We start from the raw sequence: 16,887 nt of genomic DNA on the forward strand, positions 1-16,887 counted from the left end.
AACCCCTGGACTCTTTGCAATATATACCTCATTTTGATATATCATATAAAGATCCAGCTTCCTACAGGCTCACTGTATATTGCCCTTTGAGTCTTGTGAAAGATGAGTGGAAGAAACAGTGGTATGATCAGAACCCACATTCTGACATGAAGCACCTTGAAATTGTGCTCAACAATAAGCCTCATTTACACGCAACTGTATGGATCTTAAGTAGTTCCCCTCTTTCTGGGAGTATGGAAAAGAAACAACTGTTGTCTTCTGTTTGGAATTTATGTTGGGTGCTTTATTATTAGCTCTACAATCTATCACAGAAAACATTTCAGTAGTTTATATGTACCTATATGAAGACTCCAAAATCTATAAACACAACAGAGATTTGCTCCCAACCTGTGAAATATGTTGCAAATCTGTTATAATCAGCTGGCAATTTAAACCTCATTAATCTGTGGTTAAAACAGAGGCTTTGGGCCTTATTCATGAAGCTAAATATACACGAGTAGGTGTACTCACATATATATTTACTACTACACCTGGTTGTAGGTCGACAGTTTTTCCTATCTCCAGGTATAGATCTGCACATAAGTGTAGACTTACAGGTCTCCACTCCTTCATTTCCCGGGTGGAGACTTCTAAGACTAAATTTACTAGTGTAAAGTTACTACAAGTAGTTTTTACATGTAGGTGGAGTTCTGAGCTACCATAGCAGAGATCCCCCATTGGGAAAGTACAGGGACAACATTAAAGTTTGTAATCCTTTAAAACAATTTTACAAATGTTTTAATGCAAAATATAATTGCTAATTAATTTAAAATGTGTATTTCTAAATATTTATTATGATGAAGAACTAATAAAATAAAATGTTACCGCATATTAACTCTTTAAATGAAATATCCATTACATTACTAATTAAGTAAAATATATTTATTCAAAAGACATTCCCACACAAATGTATTAATGGGAAGTTATTGTGTAATTTTAATTCCCTTCTTCCATTATTTTCAGTGGGAGTGTGTTGCAGAAGTGCAGCTAGTGAATAGTAATGAGCTTACTCTTTTGTGTCCCTCCCTAAACCTCTTCTTACTTTTCCCTAAACTCTTCCAATTAATTAAGTAGTCCCTATTTTATGGCCACTCTCCCGTGTCCTTCTTACATTTACACATAAATCGTAGGCTTATGAGTGTGGTGATTTCCACCAAGATGCCAGATTTATCCCCATGGAAAGGACTGCAGAGGTAGAGGTTTCTGCATGTAGGTTTGTGAATACCTTTTTGTAGTACTACCTCTGTAGTGCCATCAGTTTCAGAGGTTGACAACATCTCCTTGTTTCTTTGGGAATGTACTTTCTTAAAACCTGCCTGCCTCCATATTTTTACTAAGAAAGCACAAGACCACTGTGTCAGCTCCTCATGCAGCTTAAAATGCTAAAGGAACATGTAATTAATGCAGAGAATGGACAGTGATGAAACGTATAGGGCAGCTATGTGTAAACTGTGCTGGGACTAGCCTCCATACATCCTGGTGGTGCTGGCCCAGCTTTTAAACTTTCAAAATGTTGGTTTTCATAGCTCACTGATACAAATGCTGATTTTGCAAAAAAAATATGTAAATTGCCCCACTACTTGTGAAATTAAAAAAATATGGAAATTACGTCACCATTCCCTCCTCCCATCCTTCACATTAATTTTTTTATGTCGACTTTAGCATTCTTAGAAATGGGAATTTGAGGAACTAAACCCAGCTATATCGACCATCTAGAGAGGTCAGGATGAGAGAGAAGTGCATGTGATATGTTGTGACATATTGAGCTTGTTGTTCTTGTACCACAGCGATTGAGAGATATTTTTACATCTCCTAAGGGTGGTGGAGTGCTTATTATCAGGGCCGGACTGGTCGTAGCAGGCATCGGGCATTTCCCCAGGAGACTGGAATGGGGGGGGGGGTCATTTATTCAGCTTTGAGGACTGGTTTTGTTACTGGGGTCCAGTTTTGCAGCAGTGCTGCAATATCGGCCCCTAGTGACAAAAGCAGCAGTGCGCATCCAGGTAGGTGCGACCCCCAACGAGCCTCACACTCCTCAGCAGGGACAGCGTGTCCTCAATACTATCTGGATAAAAAAAAAACACACCATTCAAGTGCAAAACTCTGGATCTTTGCACTGCCCCCTCGCTGTATCACAGGCACACCATGCAGGGAGGGTAAGCCACCCTGAATCGACACTCTACACCAACGTCACACAAAGAAAACTGACCTGCTACCCACTTTGTTGTACACCAAGGTGTCCACTGACTGCAGGTAATATTGGAAACCGCCATTCGCTGTGCAAGATGATAATCATTAACACAATTATTTGTAATGCAATAGGTCTTGCATTTACACAAGTTTAAGCTATTGGCATTCTAAAAGACAATGCCAATAGCTTACACTTGCATAAATGCAAGACATATTGCATCGCAAATGCTTGCTTAAATTTAAAACATAGCGCGGCGCTGCTTCAAGGACACCGAGTTCTTTTTTTTCTTCTTATTTAACACTGCGCGCCGTGTCCTTGAAGCAGGTGCCGCGCTCAGTGTTAAAGTAAAAAAATTGAAAGGTGCGGTGTTCTTGTAGCGGCGCCGTGCTCAGTTTTAAAGTCATTAAAAAAAATGACAACCGGAGCGTGGTGTCCCTGAAACGGGCCTCGTGCTCACTATAAAAGTAAAACAAGCATCCCCGAGCAGCAACATGGAGGGTGCTGCTCCTCCAATGACAAAGCTGGCACCACGCAAGTGTGTGGGGCGTCAGCCATTTTAAAAATGAAAGTGCATTGCGAATTCCATATACAAGTAGTGCCTGCAATTTTCCAGGGAGTGCTGTGTGGGCGCGCTGCAAATTCAAGCTCTGCCAGTGTCCCGCATTATTTACTAAAGAAAATAGTGCCCTGATAGGAGCGAAGTAAAAGGTCCATTCCTGATGAGCGGTCCCAAAAGGAGACAGGGCAGTAACAAGGAGGGAGTAAGATGCCTCATTATCAATCGGAAGCCAAAATGTACCATGAACGATGAGGCCAGCCAATGAAAAATATGGGCGGGGCTTCCACACCACTTCTAAAAAAATACCCTAATACAGCATGCCTCACAAAGCGAGCAGCACATGCGCTGCAACGCTAGGCGCGACCTAAAAAAGAAAAGATTGAAAGTTTAAGGCAAGAAGAATGTGCTAAACGTGATGTGTATGCTTTGGTAACATTTTATAAAGACTATTTAGAACAACGAAAATGAAACCCATCTACACGAACTAGAAACAGAGAAAAATATGTGAACCCAACAGGCTGATAATGATCTGCGGTATGTTAAGTTGAAACTTTGTTTTTTACAGGGAATAACAATTCGCCCACTGGTGGAGTTTCTCGACGTAAAAAGGTCAAACCAGAACCAGCCTGCTGTCTGTGAGGAAATTCACAACCGGGTAGGTTTTTTTTCAGTATCTGCTGTCATTCCAGTTTGACTTCATGGTTGTTTTAGTTTTTGCTCTGATGTGAACAATGAAGCACAAACATACATTGATGCAATCAATAAAAGGGACAACATACTAACAGAGTAATATGAACATTTGTATTTATTTTTTCTATACAAATTTCGTTTGAATTACACTGCCCTGGTTTGGGGATATTACCATTCACTGACTATCCCCCGCCTCACCCTTTCATTCCCCCTCCCCTCTGTGCCCCACTCCAATCTCCCTCCCTCACATCTTTCACTCTCCCTTTCACCACTTCAGTTGAATCCCCTCAATTTTACTCTCGCTATACTGGACTCACCCATCAATAGGCATGGCCCTAACTCTTGGTCCATCCTTTAACCTTCCAACCTTTCCAAAAATGGCAAGAATAACTTTAAACAGAAACTACTAATACATCACCAAGAAACCTTATTTGTTGATAACTACCTTAGCCTAACCTCCATTATAAAAACTAACTACATCTTCTACTCCACACGCCCCTTTAAATGTTAAATGAAAAAGTATCTTCCACCACCACCTTCCTATCACGAAATCCTGCAAAATCCCATATGGTTTGAAACTATACACCACCCCTTCCCCCACTTTTCTTGGCGAAATCAACATATCTATTTTCAGAACAGGAAATATCTTCATACAAGCCTCCGAAAACCCCCTCATCATCTTTCAGCACCACTTCAGCACCTTATCCCACTACTTACTACACCTACCTCTAACCCTTCAGCCTCCCAATCACAGGAAGCCCTTTCGTCCTCTCCGTCCTCGACCCCTTTCCATCCTCTCCCTGACTTGGCAATCATCAATGAAATCCCCCAATCCCAGACATATTTTCCCCCTACTTCATTAGCATCTCCTCCTACTCCTGGCATTCCTACAACTCTCTCAGCCACCAAATCCCTCTCTCCTCCTCTTGTACGCCCTCACCCTGATCCCCCAATGGCTCTGCTAATAACTCCAATCTCTTTATCTCCTAGTGACCTTCCCCCCATAACCAAATTGACAGCCCTCTCAACCCCACCAAGCCCCCTTTTCTTCTCATGGCACCCAGTCGACCCCTGTGAATGCTCTCTCACACCCTTCAATTCCACCTCTATCTTGCATCCTAAACACCCCTCACTTCCCCCCACATGGTTTCCCACCCTGTCCACAACCTAGACCACTGTACCCGACCAACATGGAACATACTCCTCTGCTCCCGACCTTCTAGCCCCCTTCCTTAGCTCACTGCTTACCCAGTCACTTTTCAATATAGAACTCCACCTCTCAACCCTCATGTTAGAACTTCCTTCTCTCGCAAATGAATTCAACTCCCTCTCCTCAATGAATCCCTCCAAGCACACCTATCCCATGGGTTCTGTACAAAGTAACACTACACCCCCTCACCAAGGGAATACTTCCCCTTGCAGCAATTCTTCACCTAGACCGCCTTGCAGTAATTGTTTACTCAGGCCACCCCACTCCCCTAGCCATCTCCCCTCCCCTGACCTCCTTGACCTCAATACATACCATCCCTCTATCGCCACAACTACGAACCCGGTTTCACCTCACTCATCTATCCCTGTGATCCTGGGGACAAGCAGGATCCCTTCCTCCCCAGTCTCGCCCAGACTCTCACAGCAACTCACCATTATCCAATCTTGTTCCTCCACAAAAAGCTACCCTAAACCCCTCAACTGCATGCTGGTCAACTGCAGACCAGCCGCCTGTCATGCAATAGAAATCACTGAAACTATCCTTAGTGAAGCCATTGACATTGCCTTTCTTACGTCATCTATCCTTGACCTGCTCTCTTCCCCTGGTTACTCCATCCTTAGAAACGATGGACATGACAAAATTGGAGGGGGTCTTGCCATAATCTATAAAGAAGAACTTCAACTTTCATCTGTTCAGTACTCCGACCATACTACTTTTGAATACCTTGGTGCTGAACGTAGAGTGCAGGGTCCCCCCCCTCCCTATTCTTCTACATAACATCTACCATCCGCCTAGTGACCCTCTTTCCTTTGTGAAGGAATTGTCCGATCTTCTTACCCAATGCTCGATTTCCAATTCTAAAAACCTCTTCCTCTGAGACTTTAACCTCCAGTGGAACAAAAAGGAATATCCCCGGTTAGTCTCCACAATGACCTACTCAATATTAATGACTTGAAACAACTCTGCTTTTCTCCCATGCATTCCAAAGGTGCTACTCTTGACATTATCATCACAAAGCTAAAAACCGACCCAGGGAATCATTTAGCATTGTCAAAAAGCAAACTGCTTCTGCCCCACCCCCCCAAATTAATGGCTACAATCGAGAGATGTGAAGAAACTGCTAGCTTCTTTTTGGCAAAAAATCGCTAAGATTGATCAATCCTTCATCTTAACTCCCATCCCGTATAGCCTACCACCCCTCCTTGAAATTGGCCCCAAGTCTCCATCCACACCTACCCCTCCTCCGGACTCTTCCCAACTCCCCCCGTTGTCGCCCCTTCAGAACCCTACTCCACCAGCCCCCAGCTAAAAAACAATGCATCCTGGAACAACTTTTTCCCAGTTTCCGAACGTGAAGTCCTCAACATCATCACCAAGCTTAAACCATCCTCTCACACCAGAGATTCTCTCCCTGCTTACCTTGTACAAGACCTAAAACACATTATTGCCCCATATTGGACCACTATCATAAACTCCTCCCTCGCCACCGGTTGTGTCCCTGCCTCCCTCCAACTAGGGCAAATCACCTTCACCATCAAAAACGCTACAGCCTACCCTGATGACTTAAATAATCTGCTCCCTATTTTTAACCTTCCTTTCCTATCTAAGGCCCTTGAAAAATGCACCCTGCTCCAGTCGGACAAACACATTGACTCATTCAACCTCTTGGACGCATTACCGTCAGGCTTTTAAAAGGGTTGCAGCTCTGAAACTGCCATGCTCAACATTATTGATGACATCCACCACTCCCTAGACAGGCGGGAGTCCTCCCTTCTCATTCTCCTTGACCTCTCTGCTGCTTTTGATACTATTAACCACTCTGCCTTAATCAATCCTCTCAAAGATCGTTTAGGATTCAATGGTGCTGTCCTCAAATGGTTCACCTCCTTTTTCCAACACAGAACCCAACAAATTAATGTCAGCGATTGCCATTCTGAACCTTTGCCGGTCTCCTTGGGTGTCTCCCAGGGTTCTATTCTCTCTCCCACTTTATTCAACCTCTTCATGGAACCCCTTCACCCTCATTCTTAAGCACACGAGAATCAGTTACCACCTCTATGCCGATGACACTCAACTTTATAGTAAGATTAAATCCCATGCTGATGTTCTACGCCTCAATGATGCATTGACTAAGCTTCAATACTGGTTCCATCACAACCACCTCAAACTCAACCCTAAAAAAACGGAAATCATTCTATTCTCTCCTAAAAAGAACTTGCTCCCCATTCAACACTGGATCTCTGACCTCAAAGCTCTCAACTGTTCTCTTTCCATTTCTAACTCAGTTAAATACCTCTGTATCAGCATTGACCAGAGCCTCAGTCTTACTCCCCACATAAAAAAATGTGGCTAAAGGTGCTCTTTTCACACTCCTTCATCTCAAGAAAATTAAACCCTTCATTCCTGCTGATGACTTTAAATTAGTGGTGCAATCACTGGTCCTGTCTAGAATGGTAATGCCATTCTCTCTGGAACTTTGAAAGTCCACCTAGCCCCAATCAAATCTGTTCCTAACCTCGCTGCCAGGCTTATTACTGATTGTAAGTGGTTCGATCACATCTCCCCGTCCTCAAATACCCTAAATGGCTTCCTATTGAATTCATATCCACCTACAAGACTGCTTGCATCACGCACAAAGCCCTTCATCAAAACATCCCCATCGTACTTCTCTGATAAACTCCACAAAGCGGCCTGTATTAGAACAATGAGGAGCACTAATGCTCTCGTCCTAGTCCCTCACTTGTTAAACAAGAAATCTGCACAATCACGCTCTTTCTCTGGAAATGCACCTACCATCTGGAATGCCCTCCCCATAGTTCTACTTTGCAACCCCTCCTATCTCAGCTTCTAAAAAACCTCAAGCTGCACCTTCTCAACAAATACTGGGGTCCCTAATTCCTTGTCACTGGACACTAATTCTTACCCCATTCCTGACTGTACAGGTTCCTCCTACTTATTGTGTCAACCCCTTTATTTATTTATTTATAGCATTTGTAGAGCGCTCTGTAACCCTACGGGCATCCTGGCGCTAAAGTACATATAGATAAGAACTCTGTGGGGACAGGAGAGTGGACATGATGCTGAACAGAATAGGTTTATTTATTTCGGTTCGGATGTTAGCTTTGCATTTCAAATCTTTGGTGGTTCATTTCCTGGTGCCATCATGATTTTATTTTTCCTTTCTAATTTGCTGGATGTTTCATTCCTCTGTTTAATTTCCCTTTAATTCCGGTTGAATTTACGACACCTGGATGGATGGTGGAGGTGTCCTGGGGAGCCGGACCTCACTCAGTCTTGCTCTCCCCGCTGGCCACCACTGCAGCAGCAGGGCTCTCCGCTGGTGTGGATTTGGCCACCTTGCCCTCTTTGCCATCTTGGGGTTGGGTGTTCTGCGGGTTGGCGTGGCGCCGGTAGTTGTAGGGGCGCCTGTTGTACCCACGTCGGGTTTGGGGCTGGTGCTGCTGGTCACAGACTGCAATGTTCTCACCCTGGTTCTCCTTGTTGTCTCCGTCCCCTGCCACAGGCGGTGGTCTTGGCCGCGGGGGTCCTCTGCGGTACCGTGGCCTGTAGTTGGGCTGGCGTCCTGGCTGCGGGTTCTGGTTTGGCCCTACTTCGCCACTGCCTTCCTTCATCTCCCCTTCTCCGCCCTGTGCGTCGGAGTGCTGGCCGGGGCCCTGCGGGCGGCGGTTGAAGCCGCGCTGGACCCAATAGGGCGGAAAGCGCCGCTGCCTGAACTGCGGGGGCCGCTGCTGCCCCTGTCCCCGGGGGTTCTCTCCGTCGCCAGATGGTGCGGTGGGGGGGCCGCCGCCACCGCCCTCCTCCTCTTCCTCCTCCTCGTCTACCTCCTCCTCCCCGTTTCGCGGGGGTCCGCGGCAGCGGTTGTTGTAGTAGCCTCGGCGGTAGCGGCGTCGATCGGCAGCGTAGCGGCTGCCCTGGACAGGGACGCCCTCTGGGCCGGTGACATTGGCGGCCTCGGCTCCCTTCTCTCCGGCGACAACATCTAACTCCACGGTCTCGCCATCTCCTACGCTGCGAAGGTACTTCCAGGGATTGTTCTTCTTAATTGCGGTCTGGTGTACAAAGACTTCTTCCTTGGTGTCATTTCGGTTGATAAAGCCGTAGCCGTTTCTCACGTTAAACCATTTGACAGTGCCCAGGACTTTGGTTGCCAGCACTTTCTTGTCCGGGCGGTGGTGGCTGGCTCAGTGGTCGTGGTAGGGCTGGGGGTCGTGTGTCCTGTGGGGCTGCTGCTGGTGCTGCTGCTGCTACTGGGGGGGGCGGGCTCTTCTCTCCCACCTCGCTCATGGCTGCTGATGGTTCCGGGGGGGCTTCTCTTGGCTCTGGTTGCTGTGCCCCCTGCGGCTCCTTGGCGCGCCCCCTCCCCTTGCCTGGCACCCTGGTGGTACAGGTGGTACTGGTGCAGGATGGTGGGTGCTGGGGAGGCGGGGGTGGGAGGCCGTTGATGGTAACCTGAGGGTCTCAGTAGGTTTCTTACTTCGTCCTTGGCTCCTCTTTCGGTCTTTCCCCCTCCTCCTTTCAATCTTTCATTTACCACTACCTTTCCCCCTTTAATATTTCTGGTAGTTCCCATCTATTCCCACCTGCTTTCCCCTTACCCTTCACTTTCCACATTCGCCCTCCACTCTCACTCCCTCCACCCTCTTCATCACTAACCAGCTATCCTAGTCTTGCTATCTATGACCTGTTGTTGTCTAATGTTTTCCTAGTTAATTTACCTCATTTAGTAATGATACTGTTTAACATTTTCTAACTGTCTTGTTTATTACCTCATTGTACAAATGTTATATTGCAATTTTCCATTACCAAACCTTGTAAAGCGCTTTGATACCCTTGGGTCCAGCCAGTGCTATATAAAACCTTTTAATTAAATAAATAAATAAAATGTTCTCTCAAGTTGAACTAATTGACCATGGAAATTATTGGGTACATGTGTAACAGAACACGTTCCTTGGTGCAGCACTGGGCTCCATAAGTAGTAAAGAGCAAGGTGTATATTAAAGAGATCTACAAACTGCACGACCAGGAGTATCCAATGCTGGCCCAAGACGAGCAAATGCCTACACTTGCCATGTAAATGATTCCCTTTTACATGAATGTTGTCACATGTGGGTCTCCTGAAAACCTGGCTTGGATCAACCCCTTATGTACCAATGATGGCCTACCCTATTATAGCACTACACATAAGAATTTTTAGGAACTGTGTCGTGCTTGTTGCTTTTGTGCTTCCCTTGTGACAGAGTACATGCTCGGCTGTTCACAAAGGTAACTGACACCTGTATGTAATTTACACATGTAATTTACTTTTACACTTTTGATTAACTTTACTATTGTTGGCTATTCCCAAAATCCGAGTGCACATTCACTCAAAAGTGTGGACTTACACGTCTCCACCCACTAAAAAAGAGGATGAAGTCAAATGTATGCATGCAAGTTACTACTGCCAAAAAAGAAACAGTAGTACGTCCTGTACCACACATGGCCAACTATTTATCCCATCACGCCTTCTCATTGAAAATAATAGAGACAGGGACTTAAAAACAAAAAACAATAGGAACTGGTATATTAAATTAAATTATGTGTGTAAAATATAAATTATTATAATGCAGTGTTAAAAAATAAAAATAAAACATATTTATTATTAGGTTATAAAATATTTGGCATTCTTGGGATTTTTGAATTAATGTAACATTAAGTTTGATCAACATATAATATAATTAAACTACTTTTAATTATTAATGTGCACCACTTTTAATCATTTTTAATGTATAATATTTATTTTACTTCATGTGAGAATTTATTTTTCAATTTAATCATCAGAATAGTAATTCTAATTTGAACGAATATACTTAAATTACATTTAATTAAAAAATATATTAATCGTGTGATAGAACTTCTATTTGTTCTGCATTTAAAATAAACATACAAAATTAATTTACAATAATATTCAACATAAATATATTTTTACCAGTTTATAATAAAATACAATAAAAAATATTTGGCCTTATACATCACTATAGGGGTATCTCAACCCCGACTGTGGAGTCTATCAATGGAAAAGTATAGAGAAAAGTAAAAGAGTTAATTTAACTAAAAATGCATTGCATAAATATTTTTCTCATAAAGTTCAGGACGGTGTTTCTCATCGGTCTGGACTACATATTCACCACTTCTTCACATGCAATCTTAATATGACGCAGGACCAAGTATGCTTTGCATATGGCTGAACTCTGTCTAGAGTGGCCTAGTAGATATAAATATAATGGCCTGGAATACTTTCCAAAATTATTACTAGTGCTTTATACTAGTGGAAGCATTACACCTATTACTTTGTGGTTTCTTTAAGCTGTGCCTCATGCCTAACTTAAGCCAGACCCATAAAAAAACATCCTGGGTGCAGGACCTGGCTGACAGCAAAGATGAAGAGGGTTTTTTAAAAGAAATGTCAGTTTCCAAAACGTCGCTGCTCTCGCCCTCCAACTTCCCCACCCCCACTGCCCTACACCCGCACCCCCAGCGGATCTGCTACAAACCGGACACCGTGAAACTACGCTTAATGCACTGTGCTTCAAATGTTCGTGTACTGCCGATTTCAGTGAATATAAAGCAAGGGTTTCAAAACTAATATTTCATTGGAATTAAAGAATTTTGCAGATACGACATGGCTCCTGTAGCACATTGATTTCATTTAATGGGAGCCTTATTCTCAATCTAAATTACTTTCCTTCAGATAATTAGTTGATAAGCATATTCACTCATGTTAATGATAAGAGTCTTCTGCTAAACTTTACCATTGCCCTTTATTAGTCAGAATTCTCTCCATGAAATTTCAGCAAAACCTTAACATCTGAATTGAATCTGTCCCTATTGTTATATGAACCTAGCGTACAGAAAAACAAAACATAATCTGCCATATGGCCATGCACAGTGGCTGTTGTTGCCACATTGAGGTTATAGGTCTGGGTAAAGTCAATGCCCTGTATCCAGTAGGTAGGTATTATTGGCCCGCGGGCCACAAGTACTGGACTCTGGTTAGAAGAAAAGCCATTCATTCGTAGGCTGATGTGCATGGACGATGGTCATGTGCTGGAGGTATGGCCAGTATACTAGCCCAGCCAATGCATTGTCAAAAGTCATTATCTGCACCCAGGGTCAGACAAGCGCAGCTAATTTTGGCATCATGTGGGGCATCTACAAGGTCCATGCCCTGGGCCGAGAGCCCACTGTGCATGACTGGCCAGTGCTTACCGTACTTCCTGTTGCTATTAGGTTTGTTCCTGGTGCACTACCTAGTTTTCAGTATGACCACGAGCTGAGTTCACATCACCATAGCAGCTTCAGTAATTTCATCACTGATCGCATCTGTGAAATAATGTATGATGAGAGAATGAACCGTACAGTGAGGGAGTTCTGGTAGTGTTGCCTATAATAACTGCTGAGCAGGTTTGTATGTTTTGAAGACGTCCCTTGAACTGAAGTTTTCTTTGGTGGAATTTCTCTGTTTTATAATAACGAACAATGGGGCACATGTATCAAACCTTTTTCCTGTTCGCAAACGGGTCGATTCTCAGAATCGAACCATTTGCGAATGGGAAAAAGCCTTTTGGGATGTATCATCCCAAAAGGCCATCGCAAAATAGGGAATCGCAAAATGTGTGATTCCCTATTTTGCGAATGCATTTAAGGAATTGCATTCTGGAAGCACCCAAGTTGTGCGAATTTGCCTCAAGAAATCTCAAATTACCACCAACTTCAAGTTGGTGGTAATTAGCGATTTCCTAGAAAAATTCACTTTTTTGCATTTTTCAAAGTGCCATGTGGTGCACATACATGGCACATGAGCATGCCCCCAGGCTCCGACTCCGCCTCCAGCCACCAAACCAACGACCCTCACCACCACCCTAAGCGCATGGACCCCCATCAGCACTGAAGACACCACCCACGTCATGAACACCATCCACTCTGGCTCCCCCTCCGACCCATGCCCTCATCATATCTTCAACAAAGCCGACACCATCATCGCACCCCACCTCCGGAACGTCATAAACAGCTCCTTCACATCAGCCACCTTCCCTGAAAGCTGGAAACACGCAGAAATCAACCCCCTTCTGAAGAAACCCACAGCGGACCCCAAAGACCTCAAGAACTTCCGCCCCATCTCTCTTCTCCCCTTCCCGGCTACAGTCATCGAGAAGACTGCCAATAAACAGCTGACTGCATTCCTCGAAGCAAACAACTCGCTCGACCCATCCCAGTCCGGATTTCGAGCCAACCAGAGCACCGAGACCGCCCTCATCGCAGCCACCGATGACATCAGGACCCTGATGGACAATGGAGAGACAGCCGCTCTCATCCTCCTGGACCTCTCAGCAGCCTTTGATAACATTGGCCACCGCACCCTAATAACCCACCTCTCCAACTCTGGGATCCAAGGAAAGGCCCTGAACTGGATCACATTGTTCCTCTACAACAGAGCCCAGAGAGTCTGCTTCCCTCCCTTCCGCTCCGCGGCCACCAAGATCATCTGCGACGTACCCCAAGGCTCCTCACTCAGCCCAACCCTCTTCAATATCTACATGAGCCTCCTCGCCACCATTGCACGCAAACACAAGTTCAACATCATCTCCTACACCGACGACACCCAACTGATACTCTCCCTCACCAAAGACCCATCCACCGCCAAAACCAACCTCCAGGACGGAATGAAAGATTTCGCAGAATGGATGAAGCACAGCCGTCTGAAGCTCAACTCGGACAAGACGGAGGTCCTCATCCTCGGACAATCCCCATCCACCTGGGGCGACTCCTGGTGGCCCACGGCGCTGGGCACCGCACCGAAACCCACGGACCATGCACGCAACCTGGGATTCATCCTGGACTCCTCCCTCACGATGACCAAGCAAGTCAACGCAGTCTCGTCTTTATGCTTCAACGCCCTGCGCATGCTTCAAAAGGTCTTCCGGTGGATCCCCACCGAAACCAGAAAGATGGTCACTCAGGCCCTCGTCACCAGCCGACTGGTCTACTACTTGACCACCCTATATGCAGGAACCACAGCCAAACTTCAGAAACGTCTTCAACGCATACAGAACGCCTCCGCACGACTCATCCTCGACATCCCTCGTCACAGCCACATATCCGCCCACCTGAGAAACCTGCACTGGCTCCCCATCAACAAGAGGATCACGTTCAGGCTGCTCACCCACACACACAAAGCGCTCCACAACATGGGCCCCGAATACCTCAACCACTGCTTCTCGTTCTACACCCCCACCCGCCAGCTCTGCTCCACCAGCCTCGCCCTCGCCACCGTCCCACGGATTCGCAGAACCACCACCGGAGGAAAATCGTTCTCCTACCTGGCAGCCAAGACATGGAACTTCCTCTCTGCACACCTACAACTGACCCAGGACCATTTCACCTTCAGAAAACACCTCAAGACCTGGGTATTCGAGTAGTAGCAGCACCCCCCCCCCCCTCAGCGCCTTGAGACCCTCACGGGTGAGTAGCGCGCTTTAGAAATGTCACTGATTGATTGATTGATTGATGCATGCATATTTCAGGGGTGCAACAGGGTGTCCTTTTGACCCCCTTGCACCCATGAAATTGCATTTGCAATTTACGAGTACCTAATGGGTACTCGCAAATTGCGAATGTCTTCCTATTCATTCCTATGGGCCTCTAGGCCCATGGGAATGAATGTGAAGGTATTCCCTAATTGCGAATCGCAACTTGTGATTCGCAATTAAGGAATACAGGCCTTAATAGCGATTTGCTAAAACTTGCTATTAAGGACTCGCAAAACATTTTTTTTTATACATATGCCCCTAAATTTTGCCATCAGAGAAAGAACGGCGACTTCCCTTTAACAAAATATTCCAAGTGAAATTTTTCTTTTTTATAATGTACATTTGCCCCACCCTCGTAACTTGCTTCCAGAACAAAATGTAGATGCCCCAGAAATTGTTTTACATTGAAAAGCACCGCCATAGTACCCACGTTGGTTACTAGTTGTCGGCAAGTTTGTGAGGCAAGCAAGCTGCGGTGGCCACCGACCAGTGCTAGATCACCACGCAGATGTGAATTGATCATGAAAGGCCATTCCTCGAGCTCGCTATTGGTGAATGTTATGTTTATAAATTTATTTCCAACTGGGTAATTAAGGTGTTTTGCAGTTTTTTAATTTTAACCATAATGTTTCTTCAAAGAACTGTTGTTTTCAGTGACTCCTTAAGTTTTTTTGCATGAATAAAATAAATATTCATAGGCTGCCATATCACCACTTTAAAAAGGGAGATTCAGTAAACATTATTTGCTTTATGTAATGAACAACATCTACACCTATCTATGCTGCCTTAAAAGGCCCTTAGCACTGTCTGGAAATAACAGGGCAAAATAAACCTGTCACTCTACCCTTTGTGCGCACCCTCTGTCTGCCCCATATTTCTATAAGGCAATGACCAGGGCTACTGACGTAATTAGACCCAGGCTACATTTTTATGGAAAAGTAATCACGCTTTTATCCTGATTATTAGATTTTGTTTATTTTGCATATTCTTTCTCCATTCGGCAGACTCGTTGAACAATTGCCTAATAGTTTGACCAGTGCATTTCAAGATTTCAGAAACTAAGGGCGTGCCTTTAAGCACACCTTTCAAGTATATGACTGGCTGATGGAACGAATAGGTATTTTATGTGACTTTTGTGTATAGAAGGGCAAAACTCAGGTTAGAATTTCAAGCAACAAATCACCCACGCACAATGTGCGCAATATTAGAAAAACATATATACGATTTCATCCACTCCTACTTGCGATGTACCCATTTCCCCTGCAGCCAGAGTCAACTGGGCATGGCTTTTAGCAATGCTCGCTGGGCCCCAAGTGCAAATTGTTACTATAGCCCACTGGCCCTCCCTTCAGATTCTGCTGGACATTACATTTGGCCATGACCCTTTGGTACTAGACAGCAAGTTTAGGATGGGTCTGTAGTGTGATGTTGAGGGTAAAAATATAGATGACCTATTAACTAACTTACATATCTCTTCACAGTTTTTGGACCACCTGAAGGCTGGGATTGAAGATGTTTGTGGACACTGGGGTCACAACTACTGGAGAGATAAGTAAGAATGTCATAATGTTCCATTCACTTATAAGTCTTGCAAAGATCATAGACTTTGTTCTTACTGTATTTGTCACGTACACTAGTACTCACATTAGACAAGACTATTTTTGCTTGCTGACACACTATTGGTGATGTTCTAGTTGGAGGTGCACAACAGAGTCATGATGTTTATAGCTGAAGGCAAGAAATAGATGTCTGAACTAGTTATTTTGACTTTAGCTTGAAGATCCCCTCAGAGCCCTTTTTATGATGTTGGGTGGGCCTCCACCAAAGGCCGTCAGGGCAGCAGTCGGAATCCTAACCCTAAAGTGGAGGCGATATGTGCGCAGGCAGTGCTGTAGGGCTTAGGGTGGTTGTCCCACCACCATGAAAAGGTAGACAGAAATGGACTTTGGGGGCCCCAAGCAGGGGCCCAATCCCCTGTAGGCCACTCTTCACCGCTCCTGCTCCATCGTTGGATCCATGCCGCGACGTATTCGAAAGGAGACGAGCTATCCCTAGGCGCTACGAGAAACCTATTGTCGGGGGACTTCATATGACTCTGGCCCCACTGTCCACTATCGAGGACTGGATTATCGACTTCCGGGCTGTTAGTACTATTTTCCTTTGGATACTCATTTTTCCTCGATTCGGAGGATGTTCAAATCTGAAGACACATTTTAGAGTGTGGACACAAACATCGTAGATTGAACCATTGCTGTGAATGAAAACCTATCCTATTACGAGTCCGATTCAGCCCTCCAGTGAAGTACATTTCTTATTACGTGTACCGCCAATTATTTCCCTGTCTTAAGATAGGGATATTTTCTAAAGACCCTGTACTAGGATGTGAACTTGCTGCCCTGAATTCATTTCACCACGCAATCCTAATTCATTTAAATTAAGTCTTTGAAATTGAACTCTTTGATATACTTCTGATATTCTGAGAAGACACTGAAGAAGCTGCATGTATCTATGTGCGCCCTGATGAAGGATTGGTGAATATCGGTCCTGTTCCGAAACGCGCGTCAGCGTTTTTTTCCTGTTTCCTTTTTGCCTTTTTCTTATGTGTTTGATC

The 16,887-nt window shown here is 44.8% G+C and overlaps 1 protein-coding gene and 1 pseudogene across 1 annotated transcript in view; one reads left to right on the forward strand and one right to left on the reverse strand.

The window, feature by feature from the left end:
• The window catches only part of LOC147698070 (sodium/hydrogen exchanger 2-like), an 866,654-nt gene that overhangs the window by 630,058 nt on the left and 219,709 nt on the right, over positions 1 to 16,887 (forward strand). The window contains exons 6-7 of the mRNA XM_086934739.1: positions 3,355 to 3,444; positions 15,758 to 15,828. Coding sequence (XP_086790865.1) covers positions 3,355 to 3,444; positions 15,758 to 15,828 — 161 coding nt within the window. The remainder of the gene's footprint in view (positions 1 to 3,354; positions 3,445 to 15,757; positions 15,829 to 16,887) is intronic.
• LOC147698072 (Y-box-binding protein 3 pseudogene) lies at positions 7,794 to 9,213 on the reverse strand (annotated as a pseudogene).

Source organism: Lissotriton vulgaris, chromosome 8 (assembly GCF_964263255.1).
Source record: "Lissotriton vulgaris chromosome 8, aLisVul1.2, whole genome shotgun sequence".
NCBI classification, from domain to species: Eukaryota; Metazoa; Chordata; class Amphibia; order Caudata; family Salamandridae; genus Lissotriton; species Lissotriton vulgaris.